Source organism: Callorhinus ursinus, unplaced genomic scaffold, assembly GCF_003265705.2.
Source record: "Callorhinus ursinus isolate GAN/ISIS: 27379988/994484 unplaced genomic scaffold, GSC_fseal_2.0 scaffold23, whole genome shotgun sequence".
In the NCBI taxonomy this organism is placed as follows: Eukaryota; Metazoa; Chordata; class Mammalia; order Carnivora; family Otariidae; genus Callorhinus; species Callorhinus ursinus.
Window position 1 is genome coordinate 4,389,142 of NW_027397085.1, and position 25,828 is coordinate 4,414,969.

The 25,828-nt window shown below is 36.4% G+C and overlaps 1 protein-coding gene and 1 non-coding gene across 3 annotated transcripts in view; both read left to right on the forward strand.

Moving 5' to 3' along the window:
* CERT1 (ceramide transporter 1) overlaps positions 1 to 25,828 on the forward strand; it is a 113,471-nt gene that overhangs the window by 11,640 nt on the left and 76,003 nt on the right. For both annotated transcript variants that reach the window (XM_025892654.1, XM_025892653.2), the window contains exon 3: positions 20,589 to 20,705. In XM_025892654.1, coding sequence (XP_025748439.1) covers positions 20,589 to 20,705 — 117 coding nt within the window. The remainder of the gene's footprint in view (positions 1 to 20,588; positions 20,706 to 25,828) is intronic.
* On the forward strand, positions 14,476 to 14,668 carry LOC112839728 (U2 spliceosomal RNA). The gene has a single exon (XR_003212280.1). It is a non-coding gene; the product is annotated as a U2 spliceosomal RNA (small nuclear RNA).

Consider the following 25,828-nt stretch of genomic DNA (forward strand, 5'->3'; position numbering starts at 1 on the left):
CCATGTTTGCATTCATGTTCACATAGTGTTCTCTCTATGGACATATTCATGTCCACATTTCCCCTTTTTGTAAGGACACCAGTCATATTGAATTAGGGACCTACTCCAATGTGACCTCATCCTGACTAATACATCTCTATTACCCTGTTTCCAAATAAAGTCACATTCTGAGTTATGCAGGGTTAGGGCTTCAACATATACATTTTGAGCATGCGATTCAACCCATGACACTAAATACTTGAGTTAAGACTGCAACCCAAGTCTCCTGATTCCCATCTGGTGTTATTTTATCACATGTCACTGAGCATGGGAAAAAATGTATATATATGATGCATTTTATTTTGTGTAAGATTTGCAAGAACATGCCTGTTAAATATTTATAAAGCAGCTCTTTAAAATTTGTGATCTACTATTAATGCCTTCTGTTAAATCTCTATGATAAATATAGTCTATATTTTAGCATTGATGTTTCCATAAAGCAAGGAATATACATAATTTTCTAGATTTGCCTGCTTAAACAGTTAGAAGGAGGCTTATTTTCTTAGTTTTCTTGAAGGTCTTTTAAGCTTCGCATATACCAGTTTTTTATGTTTAGTATTTTTATTTAGCATTATATCTTTTAATTTCCAAAGTGCTTAACATTTCATTCGTGGGCTCTGAAGTCAGACGTGGGTTTCATCTTGTCTCTTCTTATGACCAAAAGTACCTTTCTCTGAGTTTCACCTTAACTGGTTAAGGATGGGGAGGATATAAGATCTAAGTATGGGATGCTTATGTGTATTCAACAGAATAACATAGAAGCACTTGTACAGTTCTTAGTATATAATAGGCACTCAGATTTCTTTAAGTTTATTTTAATGTTTGTATTAGAAATAAAGCCTACAGTTTAAAAATAAAGAAAAGGGGAAGCTGGCAGAGGCTTTTATTAAAGGGTGACAAAGATGGCAGATAACTTATTAGAGCCAGGATATGTTCCATTTCCTATTTGAACAGATTCTCATTCATTTCCTTTGACCACTTTTCTTCCACCAAGTTGTTCTGTTTCTCTCATTCTCTCTTTACATATATATGTGTGTGTGTACATATATGTATATAAACAGTTTTTATATGCTTTCTGCGTGTTCCTGACAAATTTTTTCCTTGTTCTATTTTTTATTGTTTTTTTAAGTCATGTCATGCCTTCTTAAAACTCAGATTTATTGAAGTATAATTTACATCCAGTAAAATTCACCCCTTCTAAGTGTACAGTTACAGGTTTCATAAATGTACAATCATGTAATCACTACCACATTTTCCATCACCTCAGAAGGATATAGACAATTTCCATCACCCCCAGAAGGTTCTCTCCTGCCTCTTTGTAGTCAGTTACCTCCCTATCCCCAACCTCTGGAAACCACTGTTCTTGTAGTTTTGCCTTTCCCAAAATGTTATATAAATGGAATCATACAGTAATGAAGCTTTTTTTGTTTGGCTTTTCATTTAGCATAATGCTATTGAGAGTCATCCATGTTGTTGCATTTATCCCTAACTTGTTCCTTTCTGTTACTGAGTACCATTCCACTGGATAGACGTACACACTTGTGTATCCTTCACCGTTGAGGGATATGTGTTCATATCCAGGTTTAGGCTACCATAAGTAAGGCTGCTGTAAATATTCATGTGCAGCTGTTTGTGTAAACCTTCGCTTTTATTTCTCTTGAGTAGACAACTAGGAATGGGATTTCTGGGTCGTACAGTAAATGCGTGTTCAGCTTTATAAGAAACTGCCAAACTCTTTTCCAAAGTGGCAGTACCATTTTATTTTCCTACCAACAATGCATGAGAATTCTGGTTGCTCAACATTTTGTCATTGCTTGTTTTTTGTTTTTTATTTTAACTAGTCTAGTAGCTGTGTAGTAATATCTCGTTGTTTCAACTCGCATTTTCATAATGACTAATAATGTTTTATAATTTTTCATCTGCTTGTTATTTGTATCTCTTTGGTGATATGTCAGTTCAAATCTTTTGTTTCTGTTTGTCTTCTTAATATTGAGTTATGAAAGTTCTTTGGATATTCTGGATACTGTAACTTTTATCAGACATGGGTTGTTGTTTTTTTTTTAATCAGACACATATTTGGCAAATATTTTCTCCTAACCTAAAAGGCTGGTTTTTGTCACTATCATCAGAAAATCAGTTACATTTAAAACACATTTAAATGTATATTTTGCAGACTTTGTGCTCGAATTCTTAGGAGCCTTTGAAGGCTATTTATTTCCCAGTATAGTTTACAGATACCAGCACTATTATTAGGTTTTTAAATAGGTTATTTATAGAGAGCTAGCATTTCTCACATTCTTTAAATTTTTATTTTTTAATTTGGGCATACAGTGACACTAAGTGACAGAGCTTTAGATTTAAAATTACCTGCTTACAATTCATCATGTAGTCAATTCACTGGTATTGCTGTTGAGCTTCTTTGGAGTAAGTGCTATGTGTGCTTGACCTTTGTTGTTTCGTCACTGAAACAAGAAAACCATGGCTGACAAAGAATGATATATTCTCTTCGTCCCCAAGTTAGAGAATATATATTATCCAACAATTATTTCTTTAAAAGTATATGTACCCACTAGTGAGAATTTATAACTTAAAAAGGAAAAAGATCACTTATAAATTGATCATAAGGTACTAAGAGACCAAAAAGCCGTGATTAGTTGAGGCTCATCCAGAAATTAAGGTGGTCTCTAAAATGATAATGTATTGAGGGCAAGGAGACAGGGTTGGGTAATGATTCTTTTTTTTTTTTTTAATATATTTTATTTATTTGAGAGAGAAACAGCATGAGAGGGGAGAGGGTCAGAGGGAGAAGCAGGCTCCCCGCTGAGTTGGGAGCCCTATATGGGACTCGATCCCAGGACTCCGGGACCATGACCCAAGCCGAAGGCAGTCGCTTAACCAACTGAGCCACCCAGGCGCCCCTGGGTAATGATTCTTGAAACTTGTATATAAACCCAGTTTCACGCAGTGAAGTTTTCTCCTGTTGTTAAAGTTGTTAAGTGGTTTCATTTGACTTTTAAAAAATTAGGAAATTCATCTCAGTAAAGATGCATATACTTGATCTCCTTGCCCAAAGTCAGTGGGTTAAACCGAAAAGGGAGAACCAGAGATAAGACAATAGAAGAGAGCATTTTAGAAGCTGGAAAACAGATGGACAAGTGCAAAGTGAGTTAATAGGTCCTGGAAACCAAATCCTAAATTATCAGTTGGGAAATCTGAGAACTAGATTTACATTGCAATAATATAACACTTTAATAAGATTTTGGATGTGAAAGTTGTAAAAAATAAGGATACAGAGTATCAGTTTAAGAAGCAGTCAGATCCGCAGATTTTTCTCTCCCAATTCGGTGCAGTTGGGTGTTTGACCTACCCCTGCACTAACCTGGTAAAGATAGGAGGTTTATTCTATAGGGATAATAAAATAGTGGTCTCTGGGCTGGAGAGTGCAGATATACAGTTAGAAACAATTGAAAACAAGGAATGATACTAAAATAGAGGTGGTTAGGGGAAGTGTGCACTGAATACGGACACCTTAACTTCACCCTATTCACTTACGTGGTTCAGCAAGCTCTAAGTGACAAACTTTCATACTGAGGGCAGGAGATTGCTGGAGACTTGTCTAGAGAATCTGACCAGCCCAACAGGAAAGACCTAAAGATAACATCAGAACTTCTTCAACGAAGTAGCCCAACTGGATTAGCCAGCAGTGAAGTTCATCTTTGATAAACTGCCCATACATAACTTTTCAGGTTCCGGTCAGCTTTGTGGATCCCCAGCTCTTAGAAGTGAACAGTCAAGGACCACCAGGCATATGAGGTTTCCAGTATGAAAAAGATCAAGAGAATAAATACAAAATGAGGCAACAAATTTTCAAATATCCCACAAAAAGAAAATTTGGTTTCTCTGTATTCTCAGAGAATTTGGAATCATGAAACAAAAATGTATACTATAAAAGAGAAAGGATTAAAAAGAATTGTCAGAAATTATAAATACGGTAGCAGTGATGAAAAAAATCAGAAGGGTTAGAAGATAGAATTCTAACCATTTCCCAGAAAATCGAGAAGAAGATAAAAAAGATAGTGAAAGAGAGGGGCGCCTGGGTGGCTCAATCATTAAGCATCTGCCTTCAGCTCGGATAGTGAAAGAGAGAAAAGATAAAATTAAGGAATGATCCAAGAATTTTAATAGTTGAGCAGTAGAAACTTGAGGAAGAGAGAAGAAAGGTAGCATCAATAAATACAAGAGTATAAAAATCTTGATTTCAGAAACATGAGTTTACTGAGATGAATGTAAGAAAACATTTTATAGAAAACAAAAAATAAAAGAATACAAGAAAAATTCATAGAAATAAAGGACATGAATTTTGGGGTGCCTGCGTGGTGCAGTCGGTTGAGTGTCCAACTCTTGGTTTGCACTAGGGTCGTAATCTCAGGGTCCTGGGGTCAAGCCTCATGGGGCTCTGCGCTCAGGACAGTGTCTGCTTGGGTTGCTCTCTCCCTCTGCCCCTTCCCTCTCTTTTTCTAAAATAAATAAATCTTAAAAAAAAAAAAAAAGGATATGAGTTTTCACTTTAAAAGGGTCAAGGAAGGCCCAGCATATTAGATGAAAAAAGACTCATTATTAAAGACACGTCCTTGTACTGAGTCAGACCACTGGGAAGAACGAAGATCCTGCATGCTTCCAGAGAGGGAGAACAAATCACAACAAAGGATAAGGTTTCAAAATGACTATGGACTTCTCAAAACACTAGAAGCTAAAACGCAATGGGCCATGCGTTCATGCTTCTGAAGAATTATTTTCGACACTAAATTCTATATCCAGCCAAACCATTAAGGCACTATAAGGGTAGATAAAAGCATTTTAAGATGTCTCAAAAAATTTACTTCTTGTGGCTTTTAAAATGTCTTATTTTAGAGATACATACTCACGTATCTACAGATGAAATGATATGTTTAGAAGTTGCTTCAAAATAATCCATCTGGAAGGGCTTGAACTGGTGGGGGGTAAAAGGGGGTTTGTTACCCCATTCTTTGTTTTGCATATGTTTGAAAATTCCCCGTAATAAAAAGTAAAAAACACGCAAATACACATTCTACAAAGCTTTCTTTTTAGAAAATGTGCCCTATCAAAACAAGGAAGTATTAAATAACAAAGAGGGAGCTATGGCAGAGAACATTGTTCTCAAAGTGTGATCTCCAGGCCATTAGCATTAAAATCAGCTGTGAACTTGACAGAAATGCAAATTCTCGGGCCCAATCTCAGACCAATGAATCAGAAACTCGCTATGAGCTTCAGCTTTCTGTCTTCTAGGGATTCTGATGCATGCTGAAGTTTCTTGCTCTCCTAAAACAAGAAAAATAGCTATGCTCAAGTAAAAAATGGGTATCTCATTATCTTAACTGCGCTTATTCTCTGGACTTTGATATTTGATCTGACATTTAAGTGAATGGAGTCATTATACATAAAGGCAGAGGAATTGCTATTAGTTGTGTTGGTGCTAGCGGTCGAATGGACAATGGATATTAAAGGTTCAGACTTTGGTAAATTGTTAAGTCAAGTGATTGTCTCAGAAACGGAGTAGTTATGAGTCGAACAGATGAACATCCTCCAAATCAACCTGACTGCTGGTCTAACTGGCACCTTGACATTCTCTGCTAACAATGTTCATTGAATTTTCCATTATCCAGAATGTCTTTTCCCTCCTCCACTATCAAAACCCTGTCTTTTCTCTGGGTCCAAACCAAGCCACAACTTTTCAACAAACCATTCCTCATCTTTTTGTCTTAACTATAAGATTCTTAAGAAACATGGACTAAGCAACTGTTATGTGCTAAGCATTGTTAGGTATTTCATATGTTACCTCCTTTAGTCATCCTAATAATCTCCTTGTGTCTATTAATTGATGTCTTCAAGTAATTTAAGATGAAAGAATTAATATCTAAATTTCTCAAGTGAAATGAAGTATTTCAGGCTCAGTGAAAAAAAGAAAATGCATTATACTATCCTTTCTCTGCTGGGCTTCAGGCTCTCTTGGGTTATAAGGTTTTGCATGATCTGCCGTCTTCTTAAACTTCATTTCTTGCCAGACTTCCTCCTCTCCTAGTGTCATTTCAGTCATGCTATACTTTCAGGGTTTTATCTAGGCTTGCTCTTTCCTGCCATGGATCTTTATATGTGCTTTTCTTGCTCTTTGGAATGTTCTTTCTTTCTTCCTCTGTTCATTCCATTTCATCCTTCTCTTGGCTCAGGTATTACTTCCTTGGAAACCGTCCCTGGCCTACCTGACTAGATTACTTCCTTTATTATAGGCTTTCTTAACATGATGCACCTTTCTTGTTTATGGATTGTTACCAGTTGAAGTTTTACATTTCTTGTGTGATGATTTGGTTAATGTGAGCTCCACAAAGTTAAGGACCTGTTCATTCTTACCATTGTATCCTCAGTGCCTCAAATGGTACTTGGTAAATCATAGATGTTCATAAATATTTCATTGATTGGCTGGTTACATAGATAAATAAATGAATGAAAGTTTTAAATCATGGTTGTCCAATGGAAGTATGTGAGTCACAAATACAAGTCACATATGTAATTGAAAATTTTCTAGTAGCCACATCAAAAAAGGAGAAATAAATGAGATTAATTTATTATATTTTATTTAACTTAATATATCCAAAATATTGTCATCCTAATATATAGTCATAAGAAATTATTATTGGGGCGCCTGGGTGGCTCAGTTAAGCATCTGGTTTTTTTAAAGATTTTATTTATTTATTTGACAGATACACAGCAAGAGAGGGAACACAAGTGGGGGAGTGGGAGAGGGAGAAGCAGGCTTCCTGCAGAACAGGGAGCCCAATGTTGGGCTCAATCCCAGGATCCTGGGATCATGACCTGAGCCAAAGGCAGACGCTTAACGACTGAGCCACCCAGGCGCCTCAAGCATCTGACTCTTGATCTCAGTTCAGGTTTTGATTTCAGGGTTGTGAGTTCAAGCCTCATGTTGTGCCCCTGGGCATGGAGCCTACTTAAAAAAAAAAAAAAAATTACTACTAAGATATTTTACATTCTTTGTTTTCTGCCAAGTCTTCAAAATCCAGTGTGTATTCTACACTTATAGCTCATCTTAGTTCAAACTAGCCACACATGGCTAATGACTACTATATTGGACAGCACAGGTTTAGATGTCAGAGCATGTTGAAAATACATTCAGGGCTGCCTGCATCATGGTCCAGCCTTTACTTCAGGGTAAATATTAAAAGCAGACTTTTGTTTATTCAGAAATTCCCAAAATTGAGGTAAAAATAGGAGACAAAATACCCAGAGGATACATCAAGGCAATATGTTAAATGAAAAAAATTGAAATGAATACTGAATACTTATAATTTGCTTTCCTATACATTTCCCTCAATATTTGTGTGTTAGGTTTACAAACAGAAAAGGAAAACAAAATCTTAGGAAAGATGTTATGCAACTGAGGACAGTGAGATTATGCAAACTAACCTTGTCTGGGAATCTTAGGTTCTGCTCTCTTAAAGTAGGTAACATTTTTATTAAGTGGCTCTTGTTATTTTAGCATCTTTTATTGTAGGGTGAGTCTTGGAAGGTTTCTCTGGCGAAGTATTACTTGTATTTTAATGAGTCTGACCATCAACTTTAAGATGCACTGTTATTTTGTATGTCACATTGCCAATTCTAGTTGATACCATTTGTAAGACGACAGCCTAAAATTTGTGTGTATGGCGGGGAGTTCTATAATGGGCAAAATGAGGTATTTGAGTAGAAATCTCAAAGAGAAAAATTAATGTGAATGGAGCCCTGGTAAGGAGTAGCAGTTGTTAAGTTCCTCCAGGGCTAGTTGAACTATAAGGAGGTCTGTCTGGCTGGAGGCCTGTATGGTTTATAGGCAAGGGGAAAGCAGTAGGAAAAGTAGTCACAGAGGTGGTGCTCCTGGTTGTCTAGAGCCTTGTGGATCATTGTAAGGACTTTGACTTTTTGTGCTGAGTGAGAAGGGAAATTATTGGAAGCTTGAGCAGTAGAGTGATTTAATCCTAGTAACAGGATCACTTTTGGCTGCTTTGTTAAGAATAGATTGTAGAAGGCAAGGATGGAAGCAGGAAGCCAGAATTAGGCAGCCCTAGGTGGCTATGCAAATAATCCAGAGGAGAGATAGCAGTGGTTTGGATCAGAGTAGTATTGGTGGAGATTATGAGAAATGATTGGATTCCAGATTTATTTGGAATGTATAGCTGACAAGGTTTGCAGATTTGCTGATGGATGCCTCATATCATGTGAGAAAAATGAAGGGTCAGATGATTCAGGTCTAAGCAATTGGTAGTTACCATTTACAGAAATATAGAAGCCTACAAGAGAAGTTTGGTGAAGCAAATCAGATGGCCATGTTTGGATGTGTTGAGATTCCTCTTAAGCATTCGGGAGAAGATATAGAAGAGGCAATTAGGTAAAAGTTTGGAGGTTGGAGGAAGAGGCCTGGTTGAAATTATAAATTGTGTACATTTGTGTGCACATGAATGTACGTGTGTCACATGGTATGTGTCTGTGTAAGTTTATCTTTTGATCCTCAAGTCATTGACTGTTTCTTCAGAATTCCTTTTTTTTCTCCTGTGTGTTTAATCTTTGATTTTAATATTAGTGATTTTGTCAACTGTTTGATGACATTGTCTCCCTTTGATAGTGGGATATAAAGAGAGATTAAGCAGCTCGCTTTCAGGGGACTCTTGTAAGGAAAGAGACAGCTCTTTTTATAAATCATTTTTAACTTTTTATTTTGGAATAATTATATACAAAGAGTTGCAAGAGTAATGTGATAACTTCTTTGACACCTAGATTCAGCAATATTTTAACATTTCTTTTATCATTCTCTAGATACACACGCACACATGCCTTATATTTTTCCCTGTGTCATTTGAGAGTAGGTTCCATATATCATACTTGATTTATCTTAGTACTTCAGTGTATAATTTCCAAGAACAAAGATACTCTCTTAGTAGGTTTTAACCATACTATAGCTGGCAAATTCAGGAAATTTCATATAGTAATCCTTTTTCTAACTTATAGTCTGTATTCCAGTTTCATCCATTGTTCCAGCAGTGTCCTGTATAGTATATTTTTCCCCTTCAGTACAAAGTTTAGTCTAGAGCATGTATTGTATTTAGTTGTCATGTCTCTTTAGTTTCTTTTAATCTAGAACAATTAGTTCCTTAACCTTTCTTTGTCTAGTGTAACATTGCTATTTTTGAAAACTAAAGGCCAGTTATTTTCTAGAATGTTTTTTATTTGGGGTTTGATGTTTCTTTGTGATTTGATTTGGGTTATGCATCCTTGGCAGAATACACTAAAATGATGTGACGTCCTTCTCAGGCTATCACATCAGAGGCACAGATGTCTCTGCTCTTCTTTCCCTCCAACCCCTAGCCTATCAGCTTTTTATTTTTAATATATAAATGTTATCGTTAAGACTTGGAGGGTGTGGAGGAGAACAAGGGTTCTATGACTTAAAAGGAAAATTGGAAAAAACGCTGGATTAAGTTTGGTATGCTACTTGCCACTAAAAATCTTCCAACTAATTGTCCTTATTTTGATTCTGTGCTGAAACTTTCAGATTATCGTTATCATATTTCCGGGTGGAATTCTTATAAGGAATGCATTTACCAGAAAACTGAAATGTCTGCTTCCCAGAGCATTTTATTCCTCCCTGTAAATTATATGATATGTTCACTGATACATGTGTCAATGTCTTAGGGTGCTGACAGGATCTAGTTTCTACATTTATATAGTAATGTTTTCATTCCCTAGACTGGGGGGACTTTCCCAAGATCACACCATGTATGTTAGATTCGGAATATAGCCAGTCAGCCTCCTTTAATGCCTCTGTCATCAGCCTGCACAAGTGATGATAATCTCATATAGTCCACTTTGAACGTTTTGTTGAATATCTTTTTATTAAAAAAAACTTTTAATTTTGAAATAACTGTGCTTTCACAGAAATTTGCAAAAATAGAGCACAGGGGTTTTATTTATCCTTCATCCAGTTTCTGTGCATGGTAAAATCTTACGTAGCTGTAGTATACAGTTCAAAACCCGGAAGTTGATATTGGTACAACCCACAGACCTTATTCACATTTTAGCAGTTTCACGTGTACTCATTTGTGTGTGTGCACATGTGCATGCATACAGGTGTGTGTGTGTAATTCTGTGCAATTTTATAACTTGTCACCACCAATACAATAAATTACAAAACTGTTCCACCAGCAGAAAGAACCCGCATTCTACCCCTTTGTAGTCACTGCTCTCTCTCTTCTCTCCCTCCAGCCTACTCTCTCATCCCTAACCCGTGCAACCAGTAATCTTTCCATCATTTCTATAACTTACTCATTTTGAAAATTTTACATAAATGGAATCATACAGTGTTACCTTTTGAGATTGGCTTTTTTCCTCAGCGTGATTTCCTTAAGATCCCCTAGGCTATTGAGTATATTGATAATTTGTTCCTTTTTATTGCTGAGTAGTGTATGTATAACAGTTTATGTACCATTCACCGGTTGAAGAACATCTAGGTTGCCCCCTTTTGGGGTCTGTTACAAATAAAGCTGTTATGAACATTGGTGCGCATGTTTTTATGCGGACGGTAGTTTTCTGAATTTCAGTCTCCACATTCGATAAATAAATGTTTTTTCAGTGTAGGTCACTGTCCTAGGACCCGAATTATACTGGTGTGCCAAACAGGGCCTCTGTTGTACACAGTCTTTAATCACAAATGGTTGTATAGATACTTTAAAGTGCTCTTAAGGCAACAGGCATGATTAGGATCGCATTGTACATGTGCTTTTGTAACCTCTTTATTTTCTTCCCACATATTAAGATGTCAAATTTCCAACCTTTGGAAATACTGTTTTTGAATGGTATCTAATACTCTATTATGAAATGAACATTTGCTATTTTTGGACTGCTTATTGCATCATCCAGAGGTCCACTCAGGGAACCAGAAACCACTGCAGGCATTTCAGCAGTAAGTGTTCAGAACTCAAAGAACAAAAGAAAAACATTGTGGGTAGTGCGTAGGTAGTAACTGCAGAGACCAGCTTTTACAAATCCTAGGGCCAGAGGAGTGAAGGGATGAAGTTGGGGTTATCAGAACCTGTAAGTTGGAGAGAGAGCCCTGTAGAGTTGGGAGTTGGATCTCTGAAGAGAATGGGTTGCCCACTGGTGCTGGTACCAGTATCACAGGAGCCTTTTGGGACTAAGGCTTAAACCTGAGTTGAAAGGACTGCCTGATTAGGGAGTACTTTCCGAAGCTGAGGCTCAGACATCTGGAGAGGGGCTCACTGTTTATCTGCTATCTCAGAAGGAAATGCACTCTGCAGCTGAGTCTCAGACATCTAGAAGGAAAAGTATACCCAGCATAGTTGGCACTAATATCTCAGTAGTTTGAAGGGGGACGTTGTAGCGCTCTACTTCAAATATCTAATAAGTGGCCCTTGCACAGTTGATGCTCATACATCTGAGGTGGCTAGGTGAGTCTGGTTCACAGAGTTCTAAAAGAGGCTGGAGACTCGAACTAGTTGCCCCTGCCGGGACAAAGGACCTTTGCTGGGCAGATGTTGATGGAAACAGTATGCTATCAAAACCACAAGGTTTTTTTTCTACCTTCCTCCTGACTTCGTCTCCTTCTAGCATGTTGTCCCTATTGGCAGAACCTAACAAAGGAGACTAGTGGAGGAAAATGTAGTTTGTAGCATCCCAGTCGCGATAGCATAAAGCAATATAAAAGGGTGGATTTAAGGGAGACAATATGATAAATAAGTGGCATGCTCATTATCAAATGAGCTTTTAAAGAATTCCCTACTGTGGGTCTGAGTAGAAGGTCTTCCAAATCAATCTGCAAAAGCCAGATTCTCATTTTCTCCTCTCAACCCCAGCATCCCTCCAGCCCATCAACTCCCCTTAATTAGTATATGGGCATATGAATTAGGCCTAGATTATCAGGCTGCTGTTATGCTACCCTCCCCACATCTACTGCCCCTTGTCTCCCCCAGCCCTACCTTGATTGTGAAGCAGGATCATAAAGAAAAGCAGACAGGGAATTTTTCTCAAGACAATATTGGCAACTGCAGCATCCAGTTTCTAGTAGCAGCAGTGCCAGTAGTGGCTTCCAAGGTCCAGAAGAGGAAGAGGCCCTTATCCACACCGATGACACTTGTGGTGTAGTCTCAGAGTTCTCTTACTTAGTCTCCCCTGGCTCCTTTCCCTTTTTTGATCTTGTTTATTTATATTTCTTAGCAATATGAACTGCCTGATACCTTCAAAATCAACCCCAGTGAGCAAGAATCAGCTTCTCTTCTTGTAATTTAGAGCACCTGTTTGATGTATTTTATTCAAATCTGATAGGGTTTATTTAATTCCTTGATAAAGTCATTGAATTGGTTGAACAAGGAAGTTTTAATATTTTGTGTTTATTTGTAAAAAAAAAAAAAAAAGATGTTTGGCTTAGGTCATTTTAAGTCTTTGACTTCCATGAGCTCTGGACAGGATATTTGGCAATGAGTAGAATAAGGATGAAGTCTCCATTGTGGTGGTACTGGGTGGCTAAAACTTTAACAGAAAAACCAGACAGGCATCTTTTTGACCAGCAGAACCTGAGAAAGGTTCTGGTACAACCAGGGCTGATGGAAAACGAGGAGGGAATCCACAAAGGAGAAGCCAGAAAAGGGGAATTCAAAATTGTGTAAAAACTCTACCCAAATCTCTGGATGTGAGGCAGATGAAAAGTAGTCTGAAAAGTGATCGGAATAACTTGCCACCTTGGCAGAGATCAGAGATGTGGGGGAGCTATAACTCCTTTAAAGAACACCTGCCATTTTTTTTTTTTTTTTTAGCTGTAGGTACCAGTAGAAGGAATGCAGTTAGTGAGTAGATAATCCAGAAAAAAGGAGCTAGAGAAAGGGAACCCCAAATTCTGAATATAAAACTCTGCCCAAGTTTGTACCTGACCCCTCATTTGTGTGTGTTGCAAGCCAGAGTGAAAGTACTCTGAACTGAGATCCTAACTGCTGCCCATTAAACACATGACAGAATTAGCAATTTGGGTCTGAGCATGTTAATTGCCTGCTGAAACAAAAACAGTATTTTTCAGAACAATATAACAGAATCCAGAGTTCACAACCTAACATTCACAATATTCAGGGTCAACTCAGAATTACTCAGCATACAAAGAGCCAGGAAATAACACATTCTCAAGGGAAAAGACATAAATGCCAAATTCAAGATGAACAAGATGTTAGAATAATCTGACAAGGATTTTAAATAAGGTTTTATAATTATGTGAGGTAAAAGAAAATAGTCTTGTAATGAATGAGAAGATAGGCCATTTCAGCAAAGAAAAAGAAAATATACAAAAAGAACCAATGGGAATTTTAGAAATGCAAAGAGCGATACCCGAAATAAAAACCATTCATTCTCTGGGACTTACAGTAGATAAAGATGACAGAGAAAATCATCAGGATTTTGAATATAGATCAAAAAGTCATTCTTAATCCAATTTGGGGGTTTTTTTGTTTTTGTTTTAAATGAGCAGAATTAAATGGGTTTTTAGGAGTCTTGAAAGAAAAGGAAGTGAAAAAATATTTGAAGAAATTATAGTAAAACTTTCAAAATCTGGTGAAAAATATAAATTTACAGATTCAAGAAGCTCAACAAACAAGACAAATAGAAACTTAACATATAGTCAAACTGCTGAAAACCAAAGATAAAAAATCTTGAACATAGCTAGAGAAAATGGCACATAAGTGGGGGGATTCAAAGGACCGTACACTGGTTGGTAAGATCATGGAGGCCAGAAGACATCTTATAATGGAATGAAATAAAAAAACATTATCCTTACAGAATTCTGTATTCAGTGAAGATATTCTTCAAAAATGAAGTTAAATAAAGATACGTTTAAATAAAGGAAAACTAAGACAACTTGTGGGCAGACCAGTATGTCATTAAGAAATGCTAAGAGAACTTTTGCAGGCTGAAGGGAAATAACCCCCAGAGGCAAACAGATCTTTAGGAACTAATGAAGAGTATCAGAAAAAGTGAATGTATATCGGTAATTATAGGATTATTTTTTCCCTTTTAATACTTTTAAGATACAGAAAATCTGCATAAGCCAAGGTCTAACAAAACTGAAGTTGCTAACAACTCCTCCACCAAGAAAACGTGCCCGCATGACTTCACTGGTGTGTTCTTTAATACATTCAGAGAAATAGTCCCAATATCATGCAAAGTCTTTCCAACGCTTGTTATGTTGCCAGCATAACTGTGAAACCTAAACCTAATAAAGACATCACAAGAAAATTAATTACAGCTCTGTGGTGGACATAAATACCATATTCCTTTACAAAATATTAGCAGATCAATAGTATGTAAAAAGGTTTATGTATCACTTCTCAGGTTTTTGGCTATGATAATGTGTAGTATCTATTCTTGCCATTTTAATATCTGATATATACTCTATCCAAGGACAATATAGTAAATGGATTTTGGGAACAGAGAGGTGGAATAGGAGCTTGCTCCATCTCCACTTCATGCGTCAACCTTGTATTGTAGTATCTCCAGGAATGGTACATCCCCTTGGGACAAAAAGAAAGGAGGGGAGATCATATGTCATGACCAAACGGACTTTATCTCAGGAATTCAAGGTTAATTTAATGTTGTAAATCAGTCATTGTAATTTGCCATTTTAACAAACTAAAGACAAAAATTCATAACAAATTTCAGTAGATGCAGAGCAAAAAAAAGAATCTTTTGACAAAATTGAACATTTAAATTGAAAAAAAAAATTCTTAGGGAACTAGAAGTAGAAAGGAAAATCAGCCTAATGGAGGGCATCTACAAAAACACTTAATTTAACATCATACTTAATAGTGAAATATTTTATGCTTATCGCCTAAGATTAATGTCAGGGCAAGGATGTCTGCCTTTACCACTTAAACGTTAACCTTGTTTTGAACATCCTAGTCATTTCAATATGGCAAGGAAAATATAAGAAGGCATAAAGATCAGAAAGGCAGAAGGAAAACTATTTGCAGATGGCATCAATGTTTTATAGATTCCTTAGGTGTATTATTTAAACAGCTGGTAGAAGTAATAAGTGAATTTTGCACAGTCATGGAACATAAGGTTAATAAACAATTATGAGATGTATTATATACTATAAACAGTGAAATTTTAAAAACAATTCCATGTACAGTAACATAAAAAACACAATACTCAGGAATCAGTCTATCATCGTGCATTGTACCTGTACAATAAGGCTAAATGAGATTGCAGAGATAAAGAAGACATGAAAAACTGGAGAAATGTCCATGGATTGGAAGGGTCAATATTGTTAAGAGATCACACCGTCCCATAATACACTGTAGAAAACCTATCGAATTACTACAGCCCGGTACTAAATGTGTCTGGAAATATATATGTAAATGCAAACTACCTAGATTAGCCAAAGCAGTTTTTTAAAGGGGAGTAAAGTTTGAGGATTTAACACTACATGATTTCAGGACTATTAGTCAGCAATAATTTAGCATTTTTGGAGTAAGAATACACATTTTTTTAAAAAGCTTTTATTTTTGGGGCGCCTGGGTGGCTCAGTTGGTTAAGCGACTGCCTTCGGCTCAGGTCATGATCCTGGAGTCCCGGGATCGAGTCCCACATCGGGCTTCCTGCTCAGCAGGGAGTCTGCTTCTCCCTCTGACCCTCTTCCCTCTCGTGCTTTCTATCTCTCGTTCTCTCTCTCTCTCAAATAAATAAATAAATAAATAAAATCTTTAAAAAAAAAGCTTTTATTTTTAAGTAATCTCTACACCCAACGTGGGACTTGAACTTACAACCCGCAGATCAAGAGTTGCATGCTAAGGGACCTCATGGCGCAACAGTAGCGCGTCTGACTCCAGATCACAAGAGTTGCATGCTCTCCTGACTGAGCCAACCAGGTGCCCCAAGAATAGACATTTAAATCAGATGGAACAGAATAGAGTCCAAAAGTAAGCCCAAACAAGGATGTGGAGTAACTGGATTTTGATAGACTGCTGGTGAGAATTTACAACTATTTTTGGCAGTTCCTTAAATGTATACTACTTTATGAGTTAGGCATCCTACTCCTGGGTCAGAAGTGAAAGTACATATTCATACAAAGATATGAATCTTCACAACAAATGTTTTCAAAATAACAAAAAAGTGGAAAAAAATTTTTCATCAACAGGTGAATAAGCAAAATATGCTATATTCATTATAATTCTACTGAGCAATAAAAATCAATTACTGGTAAGATATAACAAAATGGATATATATATATAATATCAAAATAGACTGAGTAAAACCACTGAAGGACAAGAGTACAAACTGATTTCATTTACATAAATTTATTTAAAAACGCAAACTAATAAAATAGCAGATGAAAGCAGATCCCTGGTTTCTGGAAGGTATATTGTCAGAGGGAGGGATTTTACATAGAGAGGATGAGGAATCTTCACAAGGGCTCATGTAAATGAAAACCTTTCCATCTTGATTGTGGCAGTGATTAAAATGGATAAAGTTTACTATATATTAATGATAAAAGTTCATTAAAAATTTGGTTGACTTTCTTTGAATTTCTAAGTCTTCTTACATTCTTTCCGCTGAATTTAACCTTTTAGATAGTCTTTTCATTCTACTCTTGCCTCCACCACAGAAATTTCTTCTAAAGCACCCTGTCATGCTTTTCTAGTGTTGGCTTTTGCGTCTTCTCCATAACTCTGGTTCTGGCATTTTCCTTGTTGTCTTCCTGGGAAGTCCCTTTCTGCTTCTTTTCCTGGATCTCAGATGCTTCTTAATTCTCTTGGTTACTCTCTCATTTTGGTTACACATATCTACCAGATTTGAAAGGTAAATTTTTATTTATCTTCATGGTTTAGAACTATCATACTGATTAAGTGCCTGGGTGTAAAACCCTTAAATATCATTACTATACACTTTTTTCTTGGACTACTTAATTTTCTCATAGAAGAGTCTTCGTGCAGGCAGAATGGGAGAGAAGGAACAAGTGTGGCTGCTAGCTCTCTGGGAGTCAAATAGGGGGAAGAAATGAATATGAATACTTCCTTAATATGAGTACTTCCGTATCTGCTTTTTTTTTTTTTCCTTTCCCCACACCCACTACTCTGTAGGACTGTCCTTACTTCTTAAACCTGTCTGATATCATCTCTCTGAGAGGTAAGAGTGGGGCCTCTAATATTGCACACTGGTAGAGCGGTAGGTGAGTAGTCACCAATGCTTGGGATTACAGGGATTTAGTTGCATCTTTTAATGACTCTTGATCAATTTTGTTTTCAGCTACACCCTTACCTTTACCTTTATGGCTACCTGATGCCTCCAGTTCCCTTGCTTTTCCATCATTGCATACAAATTGGCTTGATTTCTTTTTCTTGTAGTTGTTTAATTTTTAGCTTTCTCAAGCCTGCTAACTCAGTTACCACATTCCACTTTTAAATCTTGTCAAGAGGCGCCTGGGTAGCTCAGTTGGTTAAGCGTCTGACTTTGACTCAGGTTATGATCTCATGGTACTGGGATGGAGCCCAGCATCAGGCTCCCTGCTCGTCGGGAGTCTGCTTGTCCGTCTCCCCCTCTCTCTGCCCCTCTTTCCACTTCTACGCGTGCTCTCTCTCTCTAATAAATAAATACAATAATAAATATTGTCAGAAATTTTTGTTTATTTTTCTCTGTGGATTTATGCATCTTGTTCCTGTAAGGTTATTTTGATTGATAGTGGAAGCTTTGGACTGAATGTGTCCTCCCAAAATTTATGTTAGGCTTTAATTTCTCATTGTGGTAGTATTCAGAGGTGAGACCTTTAGGAGGTAATTGGGTTTAGGTAAGATCATGAGAGTGAAGCCCACATGATGAAATTGGCACCCTTCTGAGGGGATGAGGAGACCAGAGAGCTCTCTCTTTTATATGAGGACACAGCTAGAAAGCAGCCATCTGCAAATCAGAAAGAGGGCCCTCACAAACACCCTACCATGCTGACAATAAGATCTGGACTTGTAGCCTCCAGAACTGTGAGAAATTTCTGTTTAAGCTACCTAGTTGTATTTTTGTTACAGAAGCCCAAAGAACTAAGACAAACCAAGACAGTAGATATAAGTGCCATTTCACCTTTTGATAAATTTTTTTGTCCCTAACAGTGAATTTTGACAGGGTAAAGTATGAGGCCCACCTACATTTTCCTTGATATTTTCCTTTCTGTTGTTGGCTTTCTTCTATAGCATGCATTCTCAGTGGGTACACAACTTGGTTTTTGGGAGAGTAAAGTAATCTGACTTGTGTTCATTGCATTTGTGTTTGAATCAAGCAATTATCTGTTATATGTTGGGAGGTGTTGTGTGTGCACTGACACATATTGTGAGCTTGGTTGTCTAGACTTCAATATTCTCTGAAACACGTCCTGTTAAGAAGTCTGTCATTTTCTTTGCCCTGTAGACTTAGCTTGCCTCGCTTTTACACATTTTGGGAACTCAAGGCTTCTGTGTTTACAAACTCTGTATCCCCTGACAATTGGTGCATCCCTCTTTTATGCCACCAACCTGTCAGATTGTTGATGGTAGAACTCGCTACCTTTTTTTTGGTACATTTTCTGTCAACCACCATCTCTGTATATAGGTGTGGAGATACTGCATCTCATAGTAATGGGTGACATTCAATTGAAGTTTTCAAATTCTTAATTCCAGCTTTCTAGACTGTCATTTTATTCTATCTCTATGCAACTCTGTCTATCAAAAGCTTGAATTTTCCACATTTCTAAACTTTGAAACGAGAAGAAATCATAATTGGTATATTTGGTAGATTTAGAAATTTGGCAAATTTTACATACTGATTTTAGATTTTATTAAGTCACACATATCCAGAGGAAGCCTAGTGGTAGGTTTCTGTTTTCAGGAATATTTTAAATGTGGCACTGTACTCACTGGAAGATGGTGAGGAGGTTTTGAGATGTCAAGGAGGAAAAAGTGTTTGCTAGAAAAACTAGTAAATTTTGAACTAATATGTATTTTACTTTCTAAAGCTTTAATGAGTTTACTAAACAATACAAACTGTAAAACATTTTCAGGAATGGTAGCTAGAAATATAATGAGAATGATTATGAAGTGAAAGTTTAAAAACTTCTGGGCTATTTAGAACAGTAGACTGATCAGTTAAAATTATTTACTTGGTTGTTCTTTGCTCCCTCCAAGGAACCTCTTTCAGTAGCTGGATTCCATTCTTAAGGCTTGAATATTTGGCATTTCATTAAATTTATAGTCATTATTGATGAGCATTTAAATGTTGTCTATTATGTGTTTCTTTATTCATAATTACTGAAGCAGGGTATGCAGTCTTGTTTTTTCCTTTTTCTTCTTTCTATTATATTCTACCTCCCACCATAATCCGAACTATGATGTTGAGCACATTGTGATTCAGAAAATGCTTAACTTACATCTTTAGCCAGTCAGAACTATGATTTGTTGTTTTAATCTTAAAAGAGAAACTGTTTCGTAATCAAAAGAACATTGTGAAGTTACAGTGTTTTTGCTAAACATAAGAGATAAAAGATTGATGCTGTTAAAAGGAGGAAAGAATAAAGAATAAATCCTGGAAATGCAATATGTAGATTCAATTCATCAAATAAGTTTATTATTACTTTGACCAGAGAGGACTTTCTGCCCTCTAAGAATAAGATTATTCACAGGAGAAGAAATTGACTCTCTGTATACTCTCTCTGGTAGAAGAAGAGGTGGTATATGTGATGTGATCCCATCATATTTGAATTCATTTACTGAGCAAAAATCAAGGATGTAAAATATTCATTTTATATATTCTTACGAAGAATGTAAAAGACTGAACCAAATAATTGATATTTTCACTAAATGTTTACTTTTTGATGCAGGCAGTTTCTTCTATCTAACGTAGGTCTAATGTAATGTTTATTTTATTTTTGCTTTTCATTGGAAGCTCTCCTGGCTGTTATTATCAAAGACATTTAAAAAGTTAGAAGTTAATTTGAGATACTCTGAGGAAATGTTAACATTATTTTGTGATAGAATGTAAAAATATTTTGTTTCTCACATTTAATGAAATACAACTATTCATTATGAGAATTTACTTTTGAATAATGGAGGCAGGGAAAAAAGTAGTAAACACCTTCCCTAAAACTTATTTTGGTGGGTTTTTTTGTGCTTATGGTGACGTTCCCACTAGTTAAGCTAACTCAAAGCATTTGATGAAAATGTTAGCTCTGTTTTTGAAATAAATTTATGTATCAACTTGTTTGTAGGAATAGTTGAATGAAATTTAGTTTTTGGAGCTCTTGTTGTGCTCTTTATCTGAGACATCTTCAAAAAGTTATTTGAGTAGAAAAATAAAAAAAATAACAGGAGTCTCCCACCAGCCAGAATGGATATGTTCATGTTTTTGCTCTTTGGTATAACACTTCTAAGAATATAATTAGCTTTGCTTTTCATTTTCTATTTTTTTCTCCACAGCCTCATGATTTTGATGAGTGCCGATTTGATATTAGTGTAAATGATAGCGTTTGGTATCTTCGTGCTCAGGATCCAGATCACAGACAACAGTGGATAGATGCCATCGAACAGCACAAGGTAGGGGCTCCAATGTCTACCTGTCCATGGAGGGTTAGGCAAGAGATTGATAGTGACTCCTTTAAAAAGTTTTGAGATGTAGGGGCACCTGGGAGGCTCAGTCGTTAAGCATCTGCCTTCGGTTCAGGTCATGATCCCAGGGTCCTGGGATTGAGCCCCGCATCGGGCTCCCTGCTCAACCGGAAGCCTGCTTCTCCCTCTCCCACTCCCCCTGCTTGTGTTCCTGCTCTTGCTATCTCTCTCTCTCTCAAATAAATAAAAAAACTTAAAAAAGTTTTGAGATGTAATATGTGTTATTAAAAAGTTGAACATTAGGGGCGCCTGGGTGGCTCAGTCGGTTAAGCGTCTGCCTTCAGCTCAGGTCATGATCCCAGGGTCCTGGGATCGAGCCCCACATCGGACTCCCTGCTCAGCAGAGAGCCTGCTTCTCCCTTTCCCTCTGCCTGCTGCTCTGTCTACTGTGCTTTGTCTCTGTCTCTGTCAAATAAATAAAAAAAAAAAAAGTTGAACATTATTTGGGTGGTAAAGATTAAAAGCAGTCCAGATATAAATTTTTGAAATAATTTTTTTCTAACACTTCAGTTGCTCTAAGGGAATTTGTTATGACAAATGTTTTGGGTTTTTTTTTGAAGATCTAATTGGCTTTATTAAACAATTCATGAGTTCGGTGGCACTCCATCTAGCAAGTTGAGAGGCACACCAACAAATGTTCTTCATTGTTAATTAAAACAAAATATACCCTTTTTTTAATAAAACAAATCTTGATTTTTATACTTAGGATTTGGTTCATAGTGAATGCCTTTTGTATGATCTGGATAAAAGGTTTTGAAATAATATTGGATGTATAACCCTAATATTTATAAGCTTCAGTGTTCATTTTTGTAGTCATCTATAGCTATTTGGGTAATTTCATAGTGTAGACGTGTAAATCATTTAATTTTTTCAAATAAGGAGCTGTTTAATAATAAACCTTTAGAAAGTATTCCCTATGTAAATGTGTAAGCCACATTCTTGTTATTTAAAGTGTGAATAAGGGGCACCTGGGTGTCTCAGTCAGTTAAGCGTCTGCCTTCCGCTCAGGTCATGATCTCAACTCAAGTCCTGGGATGGAGCCCTGTATGGGCTCCTTCCCTGCTCAGCGAGGAGTCTGCTTCTCCCTTTCCCTCTGCCCCCCTCCGCCATGCTCTCTCTTTCTCTCTCTCTCTCTACCTCTCTCAAAAGAATAAATGTTTAACAAAAAAAGTGAATAAGTCGTATGTAGACTAAAGAAACGTGTGATATCAAATCTGCATTATTAGCTATTTTAGTTTATTATGATAAAACAAGGAATAGGGAAGGGTGTAAATTCATGATGCCATTCCTGAGTGTGACTTAAAAGAACTTTGTACTTATTCATATGCTTGTCTGTACTTGTTTGTTTGGGTTTCACAGAGTTGTAGTTGAAACACCTGTTTTGGTCATTTAACAGGTGCAAAACATGTACCCACACAACATACACACACTAAAACAAGAAAAACCTGTCTTGTTTGAGGTATCGCAGGTATATTCTTTTTGATATTGATCATGCATTAGCTTTTATTTCTTGATTATTGATAATGAATTTTTCCTGGCATAAAGAAAACTGGCTGTGATGCCCATTTTTTCCCCTCTGTTTTAGCTTTAATATTTTACTGATTTAAAATTCTGTTAATGTTGGGGCACCTGGCTGGCTCGGTCACAAGAATATGCGACTCTTGATTTCAAGGTTGTGAGTTCAAGCCCCATGTTGGGTGTAGAAATTACTTAAAATAAGATCTTAAAATTTTGTGAATGTTATCTTTATTACTTCAGAAAAGAGTCTAAAAATGGGAAACAGTTTTCTTTTATGTAAAAGAGATGAGCTAGAATTTCAGATTCTTAATGCTTTGGATCTAGGCTGACCTTAATTCAGAACCTACATCCTCTGCTATGTACCATATGCGACTTTGGGTGTATGATAATTTACCTCTTCTTAGTGTGTATAAGGAATACATGAGGTAATAGATGTAAAGTTACTTACCAGAGTGGCTGATATATTTTCTCATTTATGACAGTAAAGTATAAAAGGCTTTGGAGTGACAATTAAATTTACTAAATTATACCTGTTGTTTTTGGATGAGGAATTCTGCATTCAGTGAGTTACTAAATGTGCACGTAAAGAGACAGTATTGTGTATTTAATCAGGGCCAGCCCTCTTACAAATGATTAAAGATGTTATTAAGTAGAACTAATTTTTATATTTTTAACTTATGACTTAAAGGCTTAATCAGCTAATATAGATTACATAGCTGGTTTTTCTGTTTTAATTAAGCATATTTTATTTTGCTTGTTTTGCTTATTAAAGCCAAACCTGAATTCTCTGCAAGTTCCCGTTTTGTATTTTCTCCTTGAGTGAAGAAGGATGCATAAAGCATATATTTCTTCCCTGTCATTGATTTCTTTGCATCTTTGAACAATGGATAGGTTTAATCTTTGGGTCTCAGGGGCATCTGGGTGGCTTAGTCAGTTAAGCGGCTAACTTTTGTTTTCGGCTTAGGTCATGATCTCAGGGTCCTGGGATCAAGCCCTGTTCAGTGAGAAGTCTGCTTGAGAATTTTGTCTCTCCCTCTCCCCCCATGCACATGCGCACTCCCTCCCTCTCTCAGATAAATAAATCTTTAAAAAATAATAATAATAGTAATAATCTTTGGGTCCAGAGCAGTGTGACTTAAACTGAGATAACAGATTTTGGGTGAATTTAAGTTCTTAGAAAAAGGCTCAAAAAAAAAAAAAAGATTCAACAGCAGGATTTCAGATACATTGTACAGACTTTTCCTTTCTGATTTCTAAAAATAGTTGATTAATAGTGAAGGAGCTATCATGTTAATTGTTATTAAGTTATTTAATTGTAATATAAATTATGTGATATGTGCCAACTAAGCAACATATCAGCGAATATTTAAATTGATATGAATTCCAAAAATAAATTGCCTGAGTTACTAAACTAATTCTTAGAAGGGAGAAAATTCAAATGCAATCACTACACATATTCAACAGTTTTTTTCCCCATAGACCAGGAAGGGAGATAGTGAGGAAATGTTTCCTAATTCATTCTTCAGTATCACTAAAGAATATTGAATGTGGAACCTAAATTTAGTAATTTTACTATTTATGCATGCATTGTTATATTGATAATTCAGAATTAATACCAAATTGTTAAAGCATGATGATGATATTGATGATAACGACGACGATAACAGCTCCTACTTACTGAGGATCACCCAAGTACTAATCATTGCATTATGTACTTCATGTGTTTATTTTCTCCCTACTCTCCTGAGAGGTGAGGGAAGTGCTGTTTTATAGTTTTATAGTAGAGGAAACGAGGTTTAGATTAAATTTAAGTAACTTGCCTGAGATTCTACTACCTTTTAGTTCATGGATTCTTTGGATTCAATTTTATGTTGATTCTGCTTTCTATCAGTTCCACTGGTAGACTCTGAATATTTGGAGGGGCAACTCGGTGGTTCATTCAGTTAAGCATCCAACTAACTCTATTTCAGCTCAGGTCTTGATCTCAGGATCATGAGTTCAAACCCTGCGTTGGGCTCCATGCTGGATGTGGAGCGTACTTAAAAAAAAAAAAAGACAAGTGACTATTTGGAAATAGTTCCCATAAGCTTACCTCCTTTAGATTTTATCATTTGAGTTCTGCCATATATGTGAAAGACAAATAGGAACTCATCTTTCTGCCCATGGACTGTCAAAAAGAGCATTATATTGTTTCGATTAGTGTTGGAGTGGTGGATTCTGAGGTCTGATAAATATGGGAATGAATCCTGGCACTATTGCTTATACTACTTAATAGCTGGGTGACCTTGTTAAGTTACTTAGAGGAGGAAAGACAACAGTATGCTGTTTGTGTGCCTTCCCCCTCACACCACCCTCACCACCCCCACAAAAACAGAACAAAAACAAAGCAAACAAAGTAACTCATCCAAATTTGTTGTACTTCAAAATTGATGAGTTCCCATGCTTCCAGCTCATACAGTTCTATTTACACTTACTTCCTCATTACAGTGACACAAGACACTTGGAACAGTTTCTCTTCTGATGTCATCAGGTGGGCCTTCATTCCTTTTCTTGTTCTTAAGCCTTTGTTAGGGCTTCCCTGACAGGTTTTAGTAATTTTTAGTATCTGGAAGAAGTTGGAGGTCTCTGTTCTTTCCTTCCCAGGTGGCCCCTTTTACTCATTCTAATAACTGTGTATCAATCTGTTTAACACACACTCTTTTTATACCAAAAGTGTTATCTTACAGGACTTCTTTAATAATAATAATGTGGTGGTGATGATGGCTAACATTTTTGAGGATTAATGTATGTCAGATATGGTGATAAACATACTTTATCTCCATTTGCTCTCACAGTCTTATAAGGTTAACATTATTATCCTATATTTATAGATGAAGAAATTGAGACAGAAGTTAAGTAATTTGTCCAAGGTCAAATTGCTAATTAGTTAAAGGAGCCAGCATTCAGACCCAGGTCTGTCTGACTTGAGAACCAGAGCTTTTGGCCAACAAGCACTTCTGCCATCCTATAAGTATGTATTTATGTGAAATTTATGTGAAATAGTTTGTTGACGTAAACCGTCAGACTTCTTGAATCACAATATTCCCATAGTTTTTATATGTTCTTCGTATCTCTAGTATTTATTTTAGACCATAAGCTCCTTAAAGACTCAGATACACAACTTTGTAGGAATAAGCAAAGCATTGGACACATAAATTTTCCAGTTGAAATAATTTACAGTATTTTGTAAAACAGACTTTATGGAAGAAATTTATGATTTTTGAAGTTTTTGTTTTTCCTTTAATCTTCATGTTTGCTGTTAGAATGATTTCTGACAGAAATACAGCAGGTTCTATATTCTCTGTCTGCTGCTGTTTTTTCTCCTTGGTATTCATTCCAAAATAACTTGCTCACTAGAAAAAAGTTTTAAAAAGATGATTCTTTGATTTAAATGTTGGCATTATATTGGAAGTTGCATAATTCATTGTGACATTAGACAGTAGCCCCTGTGAAAGATATTCCTGAGGTCATTCTTAAATTCAAAGATTCTATTT